This window comes from Silurus meridionalis, chromosome 17 (assembly GCF_014805685.1).
Source record: "Silurus meridionalis isolate SWU-2019-XX chromosome 17, ASM1480568v1, whole genome shotgun sequence".
NCBI lineage: Eukaryota > Metazoa > Chordata > Actinopteri > Siluriformes > Siluridae > Silurus > Silurus meridionalis.
Window position 1 is genome coordinate 24,341,478 of NC_060900.1, and position 22,409 is coordinate 24,363,886.

The 22,409-nt window shown below is 38.1% G+C and overlaps 2 protein-coding genes across 2 annotated transcripts in view; both read right to left on the reverse strand.

Moving 5' to 3' along the window:
• Positions 1-622: 622 nt before the first annotated feature.
• On the reverse strand, positions 623-10,206 carry dmap1 (DNA methyltransferase 1 associated protein 1). Its single transcript, XM_046870909.1, has 11 exons — positions 10,065-10,206; positions 8,472-8,576; positions 7,546-7,637; positions 6,889-7,084; positions 6,601-6,759; positions 5,870-6,037; positions 5,449-5,634; positions 4,714-4,785; positions 3,256-3,328; positions 2,447-2,733; positions 623-1,810 (listed from the first exon to the last, which is right to left on the reverse strand). Exons 2-11 carry the CDS (start codon positions 8,568-8,570, stop codon positions 1,751-1,753), a joined length of 1,392 nt encoding a protein of 463 aa, XP_046726865.1. The 5' UTR covers positions 8,571-8,576; positions 10,065-10,206; the 3' UTR covers positions 623-1,750.
• A 466-nt stretch (positions 10,207-10,672) lies between these two features.
• obscna (obscurin, cytoskeletal calmodulin and titin-interacting RhoGEF a) overlaps positions 10,673-22,409 on the reverse strand; it is a 56,825-nt gene continuing 45,088 nt past the window's right edge. Inside the window, exons 69-81 of the mRNA XM_046871968.1 lie at positions 21,115-21,267; positions 20,987-21,032; positions 20,776-20,853; positions 19,024-20,695; positions 18,161-18,301; positions 17,932-18,054; positions 17,439-17,606; positions 17,243-17,348; positions 16,015-16,254; positions 14,373-14,596; positions 13,907-14,003; positions 12,789-12,938; positions 10,673-12,341 (exon numbers count right to left, since the gene is read on the reverse strand). Of these exons, the coding sequence (XP_046727924.1) occupies positions 12,161-12,341; positions 12,789-12,938; positions 13,907-14,003; positions 14,373-14,596; positions 16,015-16,254; positions 17,243-17,348; positions 17,439-17,606; positions 17,932-18,054; positions 18,161-18,301; positions 19,024-20,695; positions 20,776-20,853; positions 20,987-21,032; positions 21,115-21,267 (3,379 nt within the window). The 3' untranslated portion in view covers positions 10,673-12,160. The remainder of the gene's footprint in view (positions 12,342-12,788; positions 12,939-13,906; positions 14,004-14,372; positions 14,597-16,014; positions 16,255-17,242; positions 17,349-17,438; positions 17,607-17,931; positions 18,055-18,160; positions 18,302-19,023; positions 20,696-20,775; positions 20,854-20,986; positions 21,033-21,114; positions 21,268-22,409) is intronic.

Here is a 22,409-nt window from a genome sequence, read left to right on the forward strand (position 1 = left end):
TAGCTTTTTTTTTAGTTTGGATACACTATATGGCCAAAGTATTGTGACACCTGAAATGTCTAGCCATCTGTGGTTCTTTACCAAACTTGTACCACATAGTTGGAGGCACACAGTTGTATAGGGTGTCTTTAGATGCAGTAGTTACATTTTCCTTTCACTTAAATAAGGAGACCAAAATTAAAGATATGCTTTACATGGGTTGGAGTGACAGATCTCCTGCTATAGAGCATTGAGCTCAACCCTACTGAACACTTTTGGGATGAATGTTTACTCTGACTGCACCCCAGGTCTCCTCGCCTCACCTACCTGACTAACACACTTGTAGCTGCACTCCAAAATCTAGTGGAACATCTACCAGGAAGAGTGGAGGTTATTATAACGACAAAGGGAAACTAAATGATAGACTAAATGAAAGTTATTTTTTTTATCATGCATTAGCAGCTAGAAAAAATCGTTCTATCACAGAACTGTTTTTATTAGCGCTTTGTCATGAATATCACACAAAAAAAGGAATAAAAAGCTTGTTTTCCGCTCTGCATGTGCGAGGTCTTGCGTTACCACATTTATGCAACCTGTAGTTTTTTACGTGTGTGCAGACGCTCAAGAATTTACAGAACACAAATGAAGATCGCATCAACTTTAATTCAGTTTTGTGTTTTAAAGTAAAAACACACAGCAGCACAGTGCGGAACTGGGGCAAATACAGTGAAGAAACATGATCCGCCGAACGATGATGAAACAATTTTCAGAGAAATCAACAATATATCCTGCGAGCTGTTGCGTCTTCGGAATTGTTAAATCGCACAATTTTGTATGTTGTTTACTTTTCAAACACTCGTCGCGCAACACTATTTTCCGGCTGCTGTGGTTATTAAATGACCCTGTGTTACTGAAACGTCTTCAAACATCATGATATTTACACACTAGAATGCTGGACCTTTTTAACGTTATACTGTAGTTACACAATTATTACATGTAATAACAGTCAGCATTCAAGTTTGCCTTTTTTGAGACACTTTTTCTTTCGCTCCCTTGCAATCGTTATGAACGAGTAAACGTACTGTGTGATTCACGTGTAGGAAATGAACTTTACCCCTCTACGCTTTTTTCATCACCCATTATAAAAACAGGCCGCTGACACACACACTGAATAAAAGTAAAAGACGTGTGAATGCACGTTTGGGACATCAATGGAACGTAGATAGAACTACAAGAAAAAAATGATCAAAAACATTTAAATATATAAAGAAAATATACTGCACGTTTATTACAGCTGATCAGGAGCTCAGTTTTTCGACAAGGTTGCCACAGGCAGACCTTTTTCGCAGTCATTTTCTCCATCCTGTACGGAGGAATCAAAACTGAGTGAAAATGAGGCAAGTGTTTTGAAAAGACCAGAAAGTCGCAGGACGTCAACACGCACCGTACAGTGTAACACCCAAACTGATATGGGTTTTAATTATATCTCGAAGAAAAAAAAAAAAAAAACCCTCCTCTTTCTTCCTTCAGTTCTTGAACGGTAAGTTTTCTAAAGCGATTCACATTTGCTGTTTTTGAGCAGAAGATGATGGACATAAGGACGACAAGGAGCAGCAAGGCTTCGCAAGGAGAACAGTTCAGATCTTAAAAAATGCAAATAAAAAAGCTGCAGTTTGGACAGATGCCCTGACGAACATCCGGACATCCGGTCTGAACATCGCCATGAGGACGTCCTCGAGGTCTTTGTGTCTCTGTGAGAAAGTGAGCCACATCATGGTTTCTTTATCTTCTTCACGGAGGAGGAGCTGGAGGCCGACTCTCTGCGTTTGCGCTGTACAGAAAAGCATAGAGGGTATTATGAAGGTATAGATTATGATGGTGATGGTGTGTGTGGGTGCATGCTTGTGTGTGCGCGCATTTCAGTGTCACTGCTAAGTTGTGTGTGTGGGGGACAACGACACGAAGAGTGCACAAAGTAGATACAATTTAAAACGTAATACCTACGTAATAACTCGTGTAAGAGCATAAGTGCATAATCATAACTAATAACGTAACTGTACTTTGTAATGTATAATGTGTAATAAAGTGTACACTAGTAACAAAAAGTGTGTGTGTAACAACTTAAATCATTTAAGTATTATCTACAGTTTAATAATGTAAATTAGTAGATAATATATTAATAGTGTGATATCGTGTACTAATTAGAAAAACTGTGTAATAGACTGCAAAACGACAATAATGTTAAATAAATGAAACACAAAGTAATAATATGATGTAATACTATTAATATAATGTTGATTGGATTGAAGAAAAATAATAGTGTAAATGAAAGTATATAAAAAGTGTTTAATAACATGATAACATGTGGAACAGTGTGTAATGATAATAAATCGCATGTGATAGTAGTTTTATGTTCTGCAACAGCTGGAAATCTCCTTTTTATGTGTGTTTGTGTGTGGGGGGTTACCGAGTTGGGTGTGAGCGGCGCTCCCACCACATCAATGATCTGTTCTTTGGGTTCGGTTTTGATTTCGTCCACTCCGGCCCAGTTCTGCAAGTCAGGCCCGGTGGGGACGTCGCTGTGGGGTGTGGCCACGCCCCCGGCTTTGAGCAGAGCGTCGTATCGGTGTCTCAGCATCTGCTGCTCGTACTCGCAGTTACTGTGCGCCTGCTTCAGCTCGTACACCAGGACCAGGTCGCTGCGCAGCTCGTTAAACATCGCCACTATCTCTTCTGTGGGCATGGGGTTCAGGTCTGCAACACACACACACACACACACACACACACCAATTCAACTTTTTAACCAAACCAACATCTAATTGGATTTACGTAAATAAATAAAAAATAAAAAATCTTTTTTTTTTTTTATATTTTGAATATAGAAAATAATTTGTCTACATATAAATTATTTTGTAATCAAGTTTAACATCCACAGACTGTTGCAGCAATTGTAAGTTGTTTTACGGATTTTATTTTAATTGACATACCAATATAATTTATGATTAATGTTCACTGTGATTTTAATAACTGAGTGTAATAAATTATGTAAACGTCATTTTCCACCCCTGTACAGTGCACATTTTAAAGCAAACTTTGAAGGGGAAAAATTGTTCTACATCTAAGAATTAAATAAAGAATCTATCTATCTAGCTGTCTGTCTGTCTGTCTGTCTGTCTGTCTGTCTGTCTAAAGTAAGTGTGTGTGTGTGTGTGTGTGTATATGTGTGTGTGTGTGTGTGTGTGTGTACGTAAAATATGCAAGCATCTGAATACTTACCCACTCCTTGCTCTGTGAGGATTTGCTCAATGGCTTTGATCTTCTTCTGTCCTACAGAACTCGGTAACTTCATCTAGGGACAAACACACAAAGAACTATTTGTGATCTATTTTTCAACTTTAAAAGTAAATTAAGAATTTACAAAAAAACACAGAGGATTACAGTACAGTACTGCGAGGCAGTAACCCAAATTGTAACTTGTCAGATTTGGTATTCAGAAGGAAAAAAGCTTAAAGTTGTTTCTCTGACAAAAACCGGACAATCACAGCATTTCTGCACTTCCTGTCTCACTGACTATATCTATATATAAAACCGAGATAAACGTGATTGATTTACAGCTCAGGTCGTTGGATGAGATTAAAGTCGCTTCTGTATATAATATATATATATGTTCGTGTGAGTACATGTGAACATGACGCGTCACTTAAAAAGACGAATAGAAGCGATAGATCAGATCTGAATTCCATGAGGTCAGGTGGTAGAGCGGTCGTTAGCTCTAAAGGCTACACGACAAGGAGCAGCCAGCTAAAAACGAGGTCATCGTTCACTCGTAATGCCCGCTTCACATCACACACACACGGGCGAAGGAGCGCTGATCTAAAAGCAGTCCACACAGAGCGAGGCGCCTCCATCAGTCTGGATGAGGAATAGGCTGAGCCCGGGAGCAGAGCAGTGCCGATTAATCAGATTAGAGCCAGAATGAAGGAGGTGCGAGAAAGCTGCGAGAGCGCTCTCTCTGTTTCATTCATCGACTTCAGAGAGAAATCGCTTCGAGCTGTGTACAGAGTTTAACACAGACTTCGGGATAGAGCTGAGCCGCGTAAACTACATAACGTCACATATAACATATAATACGCTCTGATAGAGATGTCACGGAGAGCAAAAAAAGATTCATTTGTAATAATATGCTTTAATTACAAACTGTACAGAAGTAGCCGATATAAAGACTTATTTCCATTTTTTGTTTTTAAAAGCAGTTAATAAAGAATATTGAAATATTCAAAGTAACTAAACTACCTATACAGAAAAATTAACAAAATTAATGTTTTTTTGCAGATGTGTTTGGGCGTGTTTTGGGTGCATCTTCTTTGCTTTTCTGACAAACACCCTCTTTACCCAATAACTTTTTTTTTTTTTTTTTGCCAGATGGTGCTCTATCTGTATTCTTGCATTTTGTTTTACTATTATTATCTAAATAGTGGATTTCCTGTTTCATATTTGGGAAATTTTCACAAAACCTTGTCATTGGTTCACTTTGACCACCGTTGCCTTCATGATGCTGTGTGTTTAAGTAGAAAGAACTCTAGGTATATTAAGATCATGGGGGTGAATATTATTGAGATCATGGGGGTGAATATTTATGCACATTTAAAAAAATAAAAATAAAAAATTAAGTGCAGTCAGATATGTGAGATATGTGTGTATATATAAATAATAAATAAATAAAAGTGCACTTACCCTCTGGCTTCGCAGCGACACTCCGGCCGATTTAAAGTCAGGGAATTTGATTCCTGCTGTTTCAGGTACGGCCTGGAAGAAGTGAGGAAATTTATTTCAATAAATAAATTACTGGGGAACCAGTAAACACCCTGATGAGCTCTCTTGTTCTGCTGCTGTCATTATCTCTATCGTGAACTGCTTTTCAAAACCACTTTAAGTAATAAAGTATTTACTAATGCACAGAATAGAGCTCTTGGCAAGTCTACATGAACGCCCCTGTAACAGTTAAAAATGTTTGCATGCAAAATCTAATATATAATATTGTAAATATCAATTTGTTAAAAAAAGAAAAACAAAACAAAAAAGAATGAGACAGAAGCCTTATCTTATGAGGCCACATTTTGGAATATACTACTTTTTTTCTTTTCTTTATTTTAAGAGGGTATGGCCTAAACTAGAAGACCTTTCCTCTCTCTTTCAATGAATGGATTTGTATTAAGCTACAGCCCTAACATGTACATATTCACATACACTATATAAACAAAAGTATTGGGACACCTGACTTTTCCCAGCCATAGGTGGTTCTTTCCCCAGACTGTTTTAACAAAGCTGAATTTATACAAATGTATAGAATGCCTCTGGATGGAGGAGCATGACATTTTCCCCATCACGTGAACTAGGAAGCGGTTTCGAACTGTTGTAAAGCGGGGGATTACTGTATATACTAGTTTATATATAATAATGACTCTTTACTGGTTTCTCCGCCTCTCGTTTCTGCGGGGGTTTCTTCTTTGTGGCCTTGCGGTCACCCCGGCGCATCTCCGTCGTGCTGTCGGCCGCCGTTATCAGCTTCTGCAGGTCCTGAGCTTTCTTCTCCCTTTCCTTCTTTCGTGTCTCAATCTTTCTAAGCTCCTGGATCAGGTACTCTTCCTCCGCCACCTGCGGCACGGTTACAAAAAGTACAGTGTTGTGACCAAGAATACTGCAGATAAACTTATTAATAATATATACGTATTGAATCATAAACATCTGTATTTCTGTACAAGTCTGTAGTAACGTATCTGAAGCTCAGCGCTTTCACTGTTTTTGACTTCACTGAATGATTTGCACATGCTGCCCCCTAGAGGAGAAACAGCAGAAGGATTTCAGCAGATCCTGATCACAGCTGTCTCACCTGTTCAGGTGTGCGGTTAAACAGTCTCTCCAGCTGGTCCTTCCTGCGTCTCTCGTGTCCGGCATCGAAGATGTAAACTTTAGGCTCGGTGCCGGTCGGAGCACGGACCTTTGTCAGCTTCCCGCAAATGTTGTAATAACGTTCTTTCAGATCCTCCACAGAACGTTTCTGAGAAAAGAGAAAACCGTGAACCACAAACACACCAACAAATGAAAATGAATAAAAATAATTGTATAATACATTAGACATTATTATTATTTGTACTGACATATTTCATATAATGTTTTAATGCTTAATGCAGAATAATTTCAGAACATAAAAGTTTTATAGAAATGTAAATTAATTAAAATATATTTATTATAATAGCATCAGAATTTTCTTGTTTGTACAAGTATAACCATAAATTATAAAAATTAAATAATAAAAAAAAAGTGAAATTGTAAATAATAATTAAAAAATATCTATAAAATCTGTAAAATGAAAATAATTATAAAAATTTTAATATTTGGTACAAATTAAACAAACAAATGTTGAAAACTTTTTTTGATAGAATGAATAAGACTTAATTAAGATTTCATTTACAATTTATCTTTTATTTAGTAGACAAATCTAGATTTTTGTGCACAAAAAAAACAATTATTTAATAATTTATTTCATATAATTAAATATCCGGTCACAAAATTGTGTGTGATGTATGGAGTGTGTGATGTATGAGAAAGGGGCGTAGCTACTCTGTACTGCTGGTGGTCGTAGCGGTCGTGGATGACGATGAATCGGAGGTCAAAACGCTTGCAAAGGTCAAAAAGGTGATCCGTCTCGGATTTAGTCCAGCCGTCGTCGTGCAGGTACATCTGGTATTCCTGCTCTGAGTACACTGGTACCTGTACTGTCTGATCCACACACACACACAGCAACTTTAAAAAACAGGACCTGCAGAACCCATCACACATCTGAACCATATGTATGAGTTCACAATTGCGCACTCTCTCTCGCTTTTACTCTCTCTCTCTCTCTTTCACCTTATTAAAGCGAGCGAAGGGGTAGTCCTTGCCCTCCTCCACCGCTCGTCTCCAGTGGTGGAAGATGGCTCCGTCTTTACGAGCCGGGTTGGTGAAGGGCATCCACTTCCAAGGACGAACCTTTTTACAGCCCAGCTTGGCCTTCACTGTCCGGTAACCCTGCGTGGTGTCGCTAGGTAACAGAGGGGGAGCATCCCTGTGCATACACACACACACACAATACAAATTTAAATAATAACAATGACCATGATGCTGGTAGAGCAGCAGCATTCGCTACGACGTGTATCTGCATTTTCAGCATAATATTACAGAAAGTGTATAAAATAATACCAAACATTTCTCATAAAAAAGCAATGAGGCATATAAAACCACAAAAGATCAATCATTATTTTTACTGATAATGTTTCTTATATTGAATAAAAAAAAAAAATCCAAAAATCCTAACAATTACACATGCTATTTCTGTTGATTTTTCTGTATTTATAAATATATTAAAGAAGAAGAATAAAAAGAAGCCTGCAAAAAGTATGACTTGTTATTATATATACATATTAAATATTATTGTTGTTGCTGTTATACCTTTTTTTTCCAAAATTATTTTAGTATTTTGGAGAAAGAAATAAAAGGCAGAAAGGTGAGTGCTAAGTGTGTCAGTACTTTTTATCGGAGTAGAGCAGAGCGTAGACTTCTCTGTGCATTCCCTCAGGCCTCTTAAACGTCAGAGTCTCTGTGCTTTTCTTCACCTTTTTCTAAACACAACGAGCGAAAAGTAAAACACGAGTGCAATCTTCAGATCACATGAACATTACACTCATCTGACACACACATATACACACTAGAGGTTGACCGATTCTACTATCTGATAGATAGTTTGGATCCTACTTGGCGATAAAAATTCAATCAACTGCATAAAAATAAATAAATAATTTTTTAAATAGTACTAAACTTTATTAAAAAAAATTTAAAAGTATTGAATCATGAAAATGTGCTACATGAAATGCAAATGAATATACTAATTAACAAAAATAATTATATAATTAATACATTTTAAATAATAGATATAGCGCTCTCCATGCAGCGCGCAGGCTCGCGTGTAGAAAGAAACAGCATGTGGCATCAGTGATTCGCCTCTAGAGGCCGCTCTTGTAATGACAGCGGACCTTCTCAGCTGATCCAGTAACAGACTACACGGAAATCATCGGTATGAATCGGTCGACAGCTTAACACACACACACACGCACGCACACACACACACACACACACACACACACACACACACACACACACACACACACACACACACACACAATAATGCTGAGGAGAAAAAAAGGAGGGAAACAAGAATGTGGAACAAAGGGGAAAAAGAAAAGAAGAAGGTGATAAAATAAATGTGGAAAAATAACTGTAATCAGAAAGAAGGCCAGAACCATTTCAAAGAGAAAAAAGAAAAGTGTGTGATGACGATGCAGTGTGTGTATGTGTGTGCGTGCGTGCATGTGTGTGTGTGTGCGTGCGTGCATGTGTGTGTGTGTGCGTGTGCGTGTGTGTGTGCGCGCGCACACATGCACATGTGAAAGTAAAACCTTGTCAGAGTTGATGATGTCCTTCTTGCTGATTGGTCCTGAATCAGCGTCTCCTCCTGCCAACTCCAAAATGTCTCTCACATCAGCACCGGTCCCCATGATCCCCTACATACACACAAACAACATTTTAAGATGTTTTGAAGAGAGATTAGAAGAGTTTTTTGTGAAAGGAATTAATAAAAGATAATCATGAAAATTATAATAAGGATGATGTATCGGGTTTTCTCCACCGATGAAGCTGTAGTAGGAGCAGGAAAAAAATTTATAGAGTATAAAACAAAATGCAATACAACAACAACAAAAAAGATAGAACAAAAGGAAATACAACACACACACACACACACACATATATATATATATATATATATATATATATATATATATATATATATATAAAGAAAACTAAATATAAAAACAAAGCTTTCTATAAAAAGATTTGCCATTGTTATAATAATAATAATAATAATAATAATAATAACAACAACAATAACAGTGGTGAACTGTAAGTAAGTAAATATAATTCGTCATTGTACTTAAGCAGCTTCTGCATGGAAATTATTTCCATTTGGGGAGATTTTACTTCAATACATTTCAAATTTAAATATCTGACTTTTTAACTCAACTACATTTGGAAAAATCAGTCGTTTCTTTTTATTTATGAGTGGATACAAACTGGTCAAACACGCAGCAAGCCACCAATCAGGCGATTTGAACCTACAGTTCAGCATCACCTCAACAGCAACAGTAGTTGAAAACAAAAACTGGGGCTCATGATCATTTTCATTTATATCAATCAGTGTTTCACTCATTAACACAATTCTATTATTAGATCGGCGTGCTAAGAGTAACATAAAAGTCTTTTCACATAAACTGGGTCTTGTGACGAAAATTATAATGACATTATAGCCATAATAAATCAAGTACATTTGAAGTCAAATACCTTTGTACATTTATTTAATTAGCAATTTAAAGGGAGCACTTTTACTGGAGTCATATGCATCTCTACTTTTACTCAAGTGCATGGTAATAAAAACAATAATAATCATCATCATCATCATCATGCCAGAATAGTTTTAATTAATGAATTGTACAAATGTAAACCAAAACAAAATTAATAAACCTATAAAACATAAAAAAAATCAAATTAAAACCAAACAACAAATATAAGCAAATAAAATAGAGTGCTGAATTTCTAACCCATCCATACTTCCATACTACACAGTCCGCCATTTGCAGTAACTATAGCAACCGCCATTGCCTACTGTGTAGTACAGTAGTATGAATGTGTCCATTAACAACACACAGTCTAATTTTATTACAAAAAACAGAACCGCAGTTTATAAGTATTTTTAATAAGTATCTTTAAAAATGATTCAGCTTAATACAAATTTAACTTAATAATTATACATTCATTACGTCGTAATAAACATTAACGTAGCAGCCCGTAGGAATCAACGCGAACCACCTACTACTTAGAACCTACGTACTTAGCTCGAAGGCTAATCGGCGGGAAATGCTAGTTTATTTTTGTATTCTTCTTAAGACTGAGGAGTGTATATATTATTAGAAAATAAGGACAAATCTGCAGCTTACCTGTGTATTGTTATTTTCAACAGTAAACACTATAATTTCTATTATTATCACGGTCGTTGTTTTTGGTATATACAATGCTAACAGGCTAAAACAGGCTAACTAAACCGGGTTAGTGCTGTGACGCTACATCCTCAAACACATCCTGCGTCCTGAGGACCCCATTGGAAGATTTTGCATTCGCCTGATCGGAAATCGTGAGAAATTAATTTTCATATTTCACACCAGATTTACTTATAAAATAATAAAAAAGGAATTAATAAAAAACGTAATTAAATGTGTGTTTTTAGACCAACTGATTCCTGGAATGAGGCACCCACATATCTGGCTTAACCGCTAAGAGTCGACTCTTTCCGCTTCCAAATGACTCAAAACTGTATCATGAATTATTATATATATATATATATATATATATATATATATATATATATATATATATATATATATATATATATATATATATATATTTTTTTTTTTTTTTTTATTTATTTTTTTTTGCATTAACAAAAATAATATTGCATTCATATTATTTTGCTCTCGTGTTGTGTTTTATTATAAAGATTTATTGACATTTTCTTTATAATGCTGACATACACACGATTCAGGTGTACGACTCACAAACAACTCAAATGTTGAAAATCAATTTTCCTGAAAAATTGAGCAGTTACTAAAACCAAACGCATTAATTGTAAAGTAAAATTACCCACGTAAAAATAAAAACAAATACAATCAGCCTATATGTGCACGTCTGCACTCAATACGTTTGAAAGGAATCGAACCATTCGAAGAGTCGTCTCATCACAGTTGATTAAGTTGTGAAGACCTTTATAACACTGACTCAGAAAGCACAATCAGTATATTATACACATTTGCCTAAGCAAGAGGCTTGCTATAGTTTCTTGTCTCATTCATGTTTTGAGCTCAGTTTTGTGGCAACTCTTTTTCAGAGTTACTTATAATTATTTAATTTATGCAACTGGGCAGTTAAGGTGTTAGGAGCCTTGTTCAAGGACCCAAAAGTTCATTTGTTCATCTTCATAACAGAGAACATTGCTCACACAAATATGTACTTCAAAACACGCAGAGCATTCAAGAGCCTGGAAGCAGAGATGGAGCATCGTTTCAGGGATGACGTGTGGAAACTGTGCAGTGTCCACAGAGTCAAACTTTACCAGTTACAATAGAAATATAATATTTTACAGGCCAGATATATTGGTTCCACGGTATCAGAACTGGAGGCTATAAGATCGTGTTTGTTGTTGTCGGCACAAGCCTTAGGTGTCATGCCTCCAGTTACACACCAAACAAGCAAATATTTCATGTGTGGACTTGCATTAAAATTGATTTACAAATAATATTTTGGTGTAAATTTTCATAACTAAAATCCTGACAATGATTTCAATTAACTTTATTTCTTTAGTTAGTTACATTCAGAGAGCATCATCATTATCATCCTCTTACACGAAAGACAAACCAAACCGCATGCATGTTCTCAAAATCTGAAAATTCATCCAACAGTCCAATGAATAAAATAAATATAAAGTAATTTGACCGTACAGTAAACCAAAGATGAAAACTAAAATTTGTGCATGACATTGTTTTAAAGTTCATGAACAAAGAGAACAGACAAGTTGTCATGCAAAATTATAATTATATAGATTATCTAATTATTAAACAGTATCTAATTAAATAGATTTGATCTCATAATAATGCAATTACAGTCACACAATAACAAATTTAAGACAGATTCACTGCAATCATCCAGGTCTTGTTTATATGACCGTTTATATGACACTTTATCATTTGCACCACTGTAGCCGCCTTTATTGTTTTTTGCAATGCTCATTCGTTAAACGGTACATGCAGAAAGTTTATTAATTATATTCACCTGACTCATTAAAAATACATTTTCCCCTAAAAAAAGTCTATACTCTCATCAATGCTGACCAAATTAATAACAATAATAATTGATTTTTTAAATTTATTTTGTGCTCACATTGTAACAACTGCTATTTAATTTCACTTTACTTATTGATATAAATACCAACAGTCTTTTCTTAGTAACCAGAACCTCTGGTAAAATATTTTTATTTTAACCTTTAACTGAGCGGCAGTGTGACTCTGGTGCGAGCACGCTCGCGTTTCAGCTCATGCTGTTTCAAAAAAGCCTGCAGTTTGTCAGTGGAGAAACAGAACATCAAGGCTGTGGGCTTGGACTGTTCTCCTTTTCCCCCTCGTAACCAGGGGTTCTGTAGACACTCTGCAGCCGACGGTCTTTCCCTGGAGGAATGAACAAAACAAAACAAACATGATTAAGTTATTTAGATTGGTGACTCACTTTTTAAATATTATTGCAGTTTATTATCACATTGTGTGTCTCAGGGTTTAATTCTGGGTCCGATAAAAATTAAATGCCTGATGTCTGCGGAAATCCAAAAGCTTTTAAAATTGATTCAAGAATCTTTTAGTTGAATCTTAATAATAATGTATATCAAAATACAAAATCACAGAATGAATAATTTTAATAATATAAACATCAATAATAAGGAGATTTAAATTTTCTCTCATGTATAATAAATTATGCTGAGAAAAAACTCTACTGCATATTTAGCACCTCCAAACTGCAGCAGCTCAAGTGATCCATAACCTGAACTCTCTCTTTGTCAGCTCTGGTGGATTGAACATTTCCTATTGTGTGAGTAGCTGATGATAAAGCTGAGAATATACCTGGCCTTGCTGTTCAAAGTGCTCTTCAAGAAGTTGATGGCTCCCTCAGAGAGACCGGGATAGCAGCGGCCAAACTGGATCTTACCCTTACGAACATTCCGGTCTCTTTCCCAGTGGAACTCTGAGTGGAACGGACTGTCGCCACTCAACCTGAGCGCAGAAAGACGAGGTGAGGACATAAGAACGTCATTACTGTCAATTTCAGTAAAATTGCTGTTCACAACCTTCATGTAAGTGTGACCTTTACATTTGTTCTTCACCTTAAGATCTACCATAAGGAATAAACACTAGTCAGGGGACATTTTCACATTTCATATTTGAATAAACTCTCTACCACAATTAAGAAAACAAAAGAAATTATATTTTCAAATTCTACACTGTTGTTAAAAGATAGAAGATTATTCATATTGTAAGACTGAATGATTCACTTGAGATAGATAGATAGATAGATAGATAGATAGATAGATAGATAGATAGATAGATAGATAGATAGATAGATAGATAGATAGATAGATAGATAGATAGATAGATAGATAGATAGATAGACAGGCATAAAAATAAATAAATAAATGAATAAAAACCAACCAGGCATAAGTTTAAGACCACTGATTACGCATAACTTTATGACCACCTGTCTAATATTGTGTTGGTCCCCACTTTCCTGCAAAAACAGTCCTAAAACGTCGAGCATTAAAATCGTTAACTTTTTCGCCTTCACTCCACATGTGCATCAATGAGCCTCAGCCACCCATGACCCTGTAGCCGGTTAACCACTGTTCCCTCCTTGGACCACTTTGAAAAGATTCTGACCACTGCAGAGCAGGATAAGCCCACGAGAGCTGCAGTTTTGGAGATGTTCTGACCCAGTCGTCTAGCCATCACAGTTTGGCCCTCATCAAACTCACTCAAATCCTTACGCTCGGCAATTTTTTCTGCTTCTAACATGCATGTCAACACAAGGACAAAATGTTGACTTGCTGCCTAATAAATCCCACCCACTTACAGGTGCCATGATGCAGAGATAATCAGTGTTATTCGCTCACCGGTCATAATGTTATAATGTCATAATGTTATGCCTGATCGGTGTATATAAATAAATGAGAAATTCACTCTCGTACATGATAAAGGCTAGAACACCAAGAGCCCAGATATCCGTGGCAGGTCCAACACCGTGACCTTGTAAGATCTCAGGAGCTTTAGGAAGGACAATGTAAACTGACATACAGAACACACACATATACAGAGAAAACATCCTATATAAATCACACACACATAATGTAATGCTGCTAATTTTAGGCTAGATGTTTATCCTGGAACTAAAGTTTAGTGCTGTTTGGTTCATTATTTATCAGCATTCTGCCCATCATGTTTTAGCAATATATGGTGATTTATTATCCAATTCATTTATTTTCTATTAAGTGGCATCTATTTAAATTTAATAGCAACAATAGTGACAGAAGCCAAGCCAATGAATGTACAGAGTTTTGTTTAATTCAGATTTAAGGTGAAGGTACCTGTTCAAAACGGCTATAGCATACGTGAGAACAGGTACTAATTTGTTTCAAATACAATGCTTTGTGTCACCTTTGCTCTCTGACATCTTTTTGATGTGCTCAATGTTAAGGGCATGGCCTGGAGTGAAAAACTGAGCAGAGCCCAGGTCCACGATCTTCACCACGTTGCGCTCGGTCACAAGAACGTTATCGGAACGGAGGTCGAGGTGAAGGATGTGGCATCTATGCAGGTAATCCACACCACTCAGGAGCTGTGTTAACAGCTCACATACCTGCAGCTCTGAATACACATCCCTGCAGCACAGAAACACACAACACCTACTGCATCTACACACTAATAAAATGCAATGAAAATACCAAGGCTGTATTAGCTCAAAATCTCTCTCTCTCTCTCTCTCTCTCTCTCTCTCTCTCTCTCTCTCTCTCTCTATCTATCTATATCTATATCTATATATATACAGTGGAACCCGGTTATGTCGATGTCCCAGGGGGTCGCCAAAAAGCATCGAGATAACCGATGATCGAGATAAACTAAAATCAATATGGCGGCAATATATTAACGTGCTTGAAATTTCTTTACGTACATGATGTGCGTTAATAAATGAGAATGTGCATGCATGTGTTTTTGGACGTGTTTTTTACACAACAGCGTTGCCGCGATTTGTTTGATGAAGGCATGCTATAAAAATGTACATACAGTACATGTTTGTTAACTGTCAGGAATCCACCTGCCACGTCAGTGCTTTCTCGGCCGCTTTCTCTGAAGCTCCCGGCTTCAATCGCGCACATATGGTGCTCGTTTAGCATCATCACCAGCTCCTATTTAAACTTCCACACTCTCACCGTCCGTTATTGTTGGTATATGTTGGTTCACGGCGGTCGTTGTTATCGCTCATGTGTATCCCGGTACGTGCCTTCCCACCGGCACTCTCTCGACGGCTGCGTTTTTTTTTCCAAAGCGCATCGCGGATTCCACCGATCCTGCCATTGTTCATTCTATGGTTTTGCTGCTCATCCCACGTTCCGCGCTGCGCTCCTACCAAGCGCCGCGCCGCTTCTACCAAGAGCGGCTTTCGCCTCCCGTTCATCGCATAACATTTAACAACAAAAGGCATATGTGCACTAACTAACAGCAGAGATTCACCAGTATACAATACAACACCTGTAGCATCTGTAAGGCTTGATTTTTTCCGCCACTTTCGCGAGTTCTTCTGCGGCTGCACAGCGCCGATCGAGATAACCGACGTTAAATGGCAAAATTTGCCCCCCTTGTGCTCGAGATATCAGGGTCAACGACATAACCGATTAAAAAATGCTTAGACAAAGCGAGAATTTAGCAGTTCCACTTCAAAAACGTCGACTTAATAGGGTTGTCGAGTTAACCGAGGTCGAGATAAGTGGGTTCCAATGTGTGTATATATATATATATATATATATATATATATATATATATATATATATATATATATATATATATATATATATTGGTTATATGTCTGATTTCACAAAGAACTACAGTTTTTCTCCAAATATGGAATATACAGCCTATTATGATAATAGTGTAAATAAAACTGTGAAAAGAAAGAAGCTTTTATTAAATATTTTTATGTGTGTGAATAAATCCAGCCCATTTTGGAATAAATTTAAGTTTCACTTTCCATGATATGTGACTGACACAGGAGTATCTTTAAAGTAGGATAGAGGGTTCTAACCTCTCAGCGAGGTTGTAGAGGAGTTCTCGTCCGGAGCAAAGCTCCTCAATGAGCACCAAGCAGGAGGGTGTGAGGATGGCAGCATGGAGGTGGACGAGATTCGGGTGGCTGAGCCTACGTAGTACCTGGTACTCCCTCAGCACCAGCTGCCTCTGCTCAGGCGCATACGGAGTCAGCTTGGCTGCAAGAGTCTGCAAGCTCCTGCTGTCTTCACACCGAGTCACCACACTGAATCGGCCTCTATAACAAACAAGCACACGTTTCGCAAAACCATAAGCGAAGGAGCCACAGTGTTTGTATCAAAAAGATTTGACAAGTACATTTTAATTTAATGCTTCTTGTTATATGAAAAATGTATTAGCATGCATTGTTTAATTCATATAAGAGAATAAAAAAAACATCATGGCTCTGAGTTGTGTCCTTTATTATTGTATTGATGTCACAATAAGTCATGAGTGTTTGCTAGTCTACAACCGATTGATGCATTTGCTGTTTTTTTGGGCTGAAGCATTTTTAATGGTTCAGGGTTCTTGTGCTCTTTAGAACGCAATGTTGGAATCTAACGTGGACAAAAAAAACACAAACGCATATTAATTGCATATTAAGAAACACCAATGATTTTTAAGAACACCAAGCCTTGCTAATATCTGACAACGATCAAGGAATAACATTATGAGATTATAACATTATGAGCAGTGAAGTGAATAAACACTGATTATCTCTGCATCATGACACCCGTTAGTGGGTTGGATATATTGGGCAGCAAGTGAATATTTTGTCTTTCGACGTGTTAGAAGCAGGAAAAATGGGCAAGTGTAAGAATTTTGAATGAGTTTGACAAGGGCCAGATTTTGATGGCTAGACGACGAAGAAACATCTTGTGGGATGTTTGCAGTGGTCAGTCTGCAGTGTTCAGTATCTATCAAAAGTGATCCAAGGAAGGAACAGCGGTGAACCGGTGACAGGGTCATGGGCGGTCAAGGCTCATTGATGAACATAGAGAGCGGAAGCTGGCTAGTGTGGTCCGATCCAACAGACGTTTTAGCAGTAAAAGGGGACAAACACAATATTAGGCGGGTGATCATAATGATATTTCTAATCGATGGCCATTGAGTTATGCCTGGTAGGTGTGTATTGTACCTCCTGTGTCTTTTTTATTCTGCTTGCCTTATCTGTGTATTCTGATATATTGTATTCAATAAGCAGTGATCAAGTGTGTTTAAAGAACCTGTTGATCTCAGACAGGAAGCTGAAGGACCTCTCTGAACCAAGCCCTCCTGGTACAGTGATCTTGGACCCGGTAGATTCCGTCAGAATCAGAGGAATGTGAGGGTCTGCAGAGTAAATAAAATACAGTTCATTACAACAATAATATGAATCTGAGAAATGAAAGAAAAGAGTTGGAAACCTTCTTCTCTTCTCACCTTCGTATGGCATGGTCATAAAAGCTTGGGGTGAAGGATCACTGAAAGGTCCTGACCCGGTTTTGGTGATGCAGGCCACACGGAACACATAGCCGGGTCCTCTAGGTAGCGCATTAGCAAGATAGAAACTATCGGTAACATTATCTGACAACATTTTCCACTCATCACCTGGAAACACAGGAGAATGATAATGAAAAAAAAAACAGTGTCATGGTTTTTCGATGAAACAAATTTTCAGTATTGTTATCAACCTAATGTGAACAACATGCCATCAAATCAGGAAATTAGCAGTTCCATGTATAGCATGATATAATACCTAGGTTAACATTAACTAGCAGGTCTGAAAACATGGCTATTATGCTGTCAACAGTAACAGTCCTTCATGTATCCCTAATACATGAATTAATAACCTAATTAAAGAATTAAAAATACAAACTGTGCAGTCATGCACAAGAGTACAACAACCATGATGTAACGTCTTCTTAGTTCTCACCACTGAGACTATACTGTATGCAGTATGTGACAGGGTCACTGCATTGCACAGGCTTCCAGAAAACCAGAGCTCCACCACTGGCAAGCTGGATAACATCTGGTTTGTAAGGCCTTGCTGGCATTCCTGGAAAAATGTTAAGAAAACATTACAAAAGAACAAAAATAAATTCAATGCTTGTTCATTTGGTGTCTAATAATTCTCCTGACTGCACATCAAAATCATTCCATACCTTTGCTCTTTTTAAAGGTTGGCACTTTGAGGGAGAAGAGCTTTGGCTTTTTTGGAGGGCTTCCTGAGAAGGGAGCTAATGGGAAAAAGTCTGAGGTGACAGTTGTTTTCTCTGGTGGAACAGGATTCTTCACAATCGGCCCTGCCAGAGGAGAGATTATGGAGACCAACAAACTCAAATATTCTGTCAAATAAACGACAACATGAGTTTGAGATAGTACGTTCAGATTTCATGTCTGACTGATAGACACTAAGCACAATCTAGAATAAGATCAATGCTGCACTGCTTTCCAATGAACAGTAAGTTTTTACTGACCAGGCATAAAATTATGATTGGTAAAATGAATAACACTGATTAGCTCTTCACCATGGCACCTGTTAGAGAGAGGATATATTAGGCAGCAAGTAAACATTTAATCCTCAAAATTTACATGTTAAAAGCAGGAAAAATGGGCAAGCGTAAGGATTTGAGTGAGTTTAACAAAGGTCAAATTGTGATGGCTAGACGACTGGGTCAGAGCATCTCCCAAACTGCAGCTCTTGTGGGATGTTCCCAGTCTGCAGTGGAGAGTATCCATCAAAAGCGAACCAAGGAAGAAAAAGTGGTGAACCGGCAACAGGGTCATGGGCGGCCGAGACCCATTGATGTACGTGGGGCACAAAGGCTGGTCCGTGTGGTCCGATCAAATTGCTGAAGAAATTAAATATGTTCATGCTCGGCGGGTCGAGGTGATTTTTCCAGCAAAAGGGGCCAACACAATATTAGGCAGGTGGTCATAATGTTATGCCTGAACAGTGTAAATGTGTGTCCAATGAGTATAAACGATTTGATGCTTTTGATTTTGTTTGTGATGTGCATCATACCCCGTTTCTCCTCCTTCCCCTCTTTACTGGACTGCCTGGTAAACAGTTTGGTGATGTTAGATGCTGAAGCTCTTATCTTCTTCCTCAAAGTCAAGAGAGGGGTTTTCTGCTGTAGACTTGAGTCATCCTCAACATTCTTGTCAGATTCCGGTGTCTGGGAGCTGGAAAGTCCTGAAGTCCAGGACTTCCTACGAAAGATCTTCATGAGTCCAGATTTGCCCGATTTGCCACTTGGGGGTTTGAGTTCCAGTGCAGGGGCTGAGGAGTGCCTCTGAAGCACCTCACACCTTACTGCCGTGGCAGATGCTGGGCGTATGGGAACTGTGGAGGAACTTCTCCTCAATGCCGTGCTGTTCTTGCTCATTGTTGTGCTGTGTGTTTGATGTTGCGACGGTGCTTGGCGAAGCTTTCTCAGAACTCTCCCCATATCTTCATCTTCAGAATCCTGTGAGAGTTCCGATGCCTTTCCAGATGATGGTGCAGCCAAGTGCTCGTCTGAATCGTATGCTCTGTGGTGCCTCAATGAAATTGGGAGGTGGCTGGAAGATGTTCTGATATAGGTGCTCGTTCTGCTGGAAGTATCTGAGTCATGTTCAAGGTCATAGGACTCTGCAAGAGACATCTGTGAACCTGCTACATTTTCTTCTCCCCCCAGGGCTCCCGGTTCTTCCTTCTCTTCTTCAGGGTGTGACTGGCAGTCATCTACATGAGATTCCATGATTATTGGAAACTCATCCTTGGAACTCTGGTGAGAATGAGATAATGTTTGTGGTGTTCTATTAACAGGATCCTCTGAGGCTTCATTTTCTTCCTCATTCATAAATTCAAAGTCAAACTCTACATCTTGGTCATTATCTCCAAATGTCCTGTGCTTTGTAGTCGTTACTGAGATTCTTGTGGATTCATCCAGTGACCTGCTCCTCCTTTGGGTTTGGGAGTTTTGATTAAAAGAACTCACCCCTCTGTCCAGTGAGAAAGACTTAGACAAAAGCGTGGAGCCTTTCCTATTTCTGAGGCTAGATTCCACATCTGGAGAATCCTCTATGTACTCTATAAGGGGTTCATTTAGCCTTCCAGACAGGCTTGATCGTGTAGTTCGGCGTGCTCTGTCCTGTTTCCTGCCATGGACTTTGTCCCGGAGCATCATGTGGCGGGCGGACATGGGTGAGAGCTGCTCGTCACTGTTGTAGAAGGTGCTCTTGATCAAAGTCCCACGAGGGATTGGGGTTCCACTGGGCACTTTATCATCTTCAAAAAGATTTGAAGATGAATGGATTTCTTTTCTTTCCCTTAGAACCAGCTCAATAGAAGGTGAGGGTGTCTTCCTGGATTGCTCACTTACAGGAACCATCAACGCACCGCTTCGCTCTCGTCCTTGACTCATGATTATATCCTCCTCATCTCTTTTTCGAGCTGAGGTTTGTTCAGGATAATATGGATAATACACTATATCATCTTCCTCACTGTCATCATCTTCCTCCTGGCTTGCGTTCTGGAAAAAGCCCCAGGCATCAGCCTCGTCATATTCAGAGGAGGAACCAGTGCTCACAGAGGTGCTGCTGGTATTCCGAGGGTCTCTCTGGGTTGTTACAGAGACTTCGCACCGTGGAGCATCCATCAGTACCGGGATTGGCCTCAGGGTCAGGACTGAGCCGAGACATGTTAGAGAACGCTGGGAAAAAGAAGAAGAGAAGGTTAGAAGGTTAGAAGGTTGTATAAGGTTTTAACCTAAATGTATTTATATTGATTTACCTGCCATTTTCTTCTAGAGATAAATGATTTTAAACTCTCTGTATTAATAACGTTCAGCTGCTCCTCTTCAAATGAACCCTGTATGCGTTACATTTAAAAACAGATTATTTTACAAATATATTTTACAAATGTTTTTTTGTAAAAAAAAAAAAGTGTTTTCCATTTTTAGTTCAAAACAACAAATCAGTGCTATAAATCTTCGCACACATACCTGGAACCACTCATGATTCAGGCACTCTGACGCTGATGGCCTCATCCTTACAGGAAAAACAACCAATCATTTTCATCCTCCGCAAGTCAGTTGAGATCAGATCAGAAACACACAACACACAATCTTACTCTGCATCTGGATGTAAAACTGTGCGAAGGAAATCCTGGGCTCGTTTGCTTAAGCTGGTGATCTTTAAAATTTCCCAGTACAGGACGCCTTCAGCCACCTTCAGCAATGTGGCACGGTCGTTATCCCCGAAAAAGGGACAGTGTCCCGTCAGACTGCATGAACAGAACCGCAACAAAACAGCAACAGTTATGTGGTGAAAAATTAAACTTCTATTAAATATATTGACTTTTGGATGTGAGAAACTGAACAAAGAAAAAACTTAAGCTCATCAAATGCAAAGGAACAACATTAGATACAAATAGGTCTGATTGAGAAGCATTTGTTGCTGCCTTAATGCTTCAGGATCCCAGGTGCTAAGCGTTCATGTTGGTTTCCCTGAGGCTTCCAAATTTCTTCCAACTCCCAAAAAAAATGCCGGTTGGTGAACAAGTGAAACTAATTGTCATGTGGTGTTTTGGTCACTAGAAGCCTGCATTTTTCCTCCATGTTGCTTTACCCTGGCTGTTAATTAGATCATTACTGCCACCTGTGTCTTATTCTTTTGTGTATATTTATAGTAAATTGCCCTGTTCCCACTTTACCTTTTTCTTAGGCCATGTCTACACAAAACAAGATAAATTCGAAAATGACGTTTTCGTCTAAAAACGCTTCGTGTCCACACTATCGTTTTCAATTGTTTCCCAAAAGCTGCTTGTCCACACCTAAACGTTTGTAAATGCTTACGACCCTGTACTGCGCATAAGCAAAACTTAGGTGCACCATTTCCAACTGCATATTATTTACTTCCTGGCTCTTTCGAATTCATAAATTCTGTAAAGCTGCTTTCGAGACAATGTCCATTGTGAAAAATGCAATAGAAATAAACTTGAAAATTTCAAAAATAGATTTTTTTATGGTCCAAATGTATCCACTTTGAAGAGCGTTTTCAAAGTCTTTCAAAGAATTCCAATATCTTAACCACTGAGCTACCATTTAGTGTGTGGCATACACACTGCAGATTCGAGGTTAGGTCCCTGACAAAGTGTGTGTTTATGTTAGTGTGTTTATCTTCCCATGTAATGTGTCGATTCATATTCTCTGTATATGTGTTGTACACAGTGTTCCCTGGATAGATTTCCTATGCAGCCCCCCTTAACCATTACCAACGGTAAGTAATATGAATAAATAATTGGCACATGCAAAGTTCTTGATAACCTTTTAATTCATAATATATTAGTCTTCAATTTTTGTTGTAGCTGTTATTATTTTTATGCTTAATATTTTTTTGGTCATTAGTCCTTAAATACAAATAGTA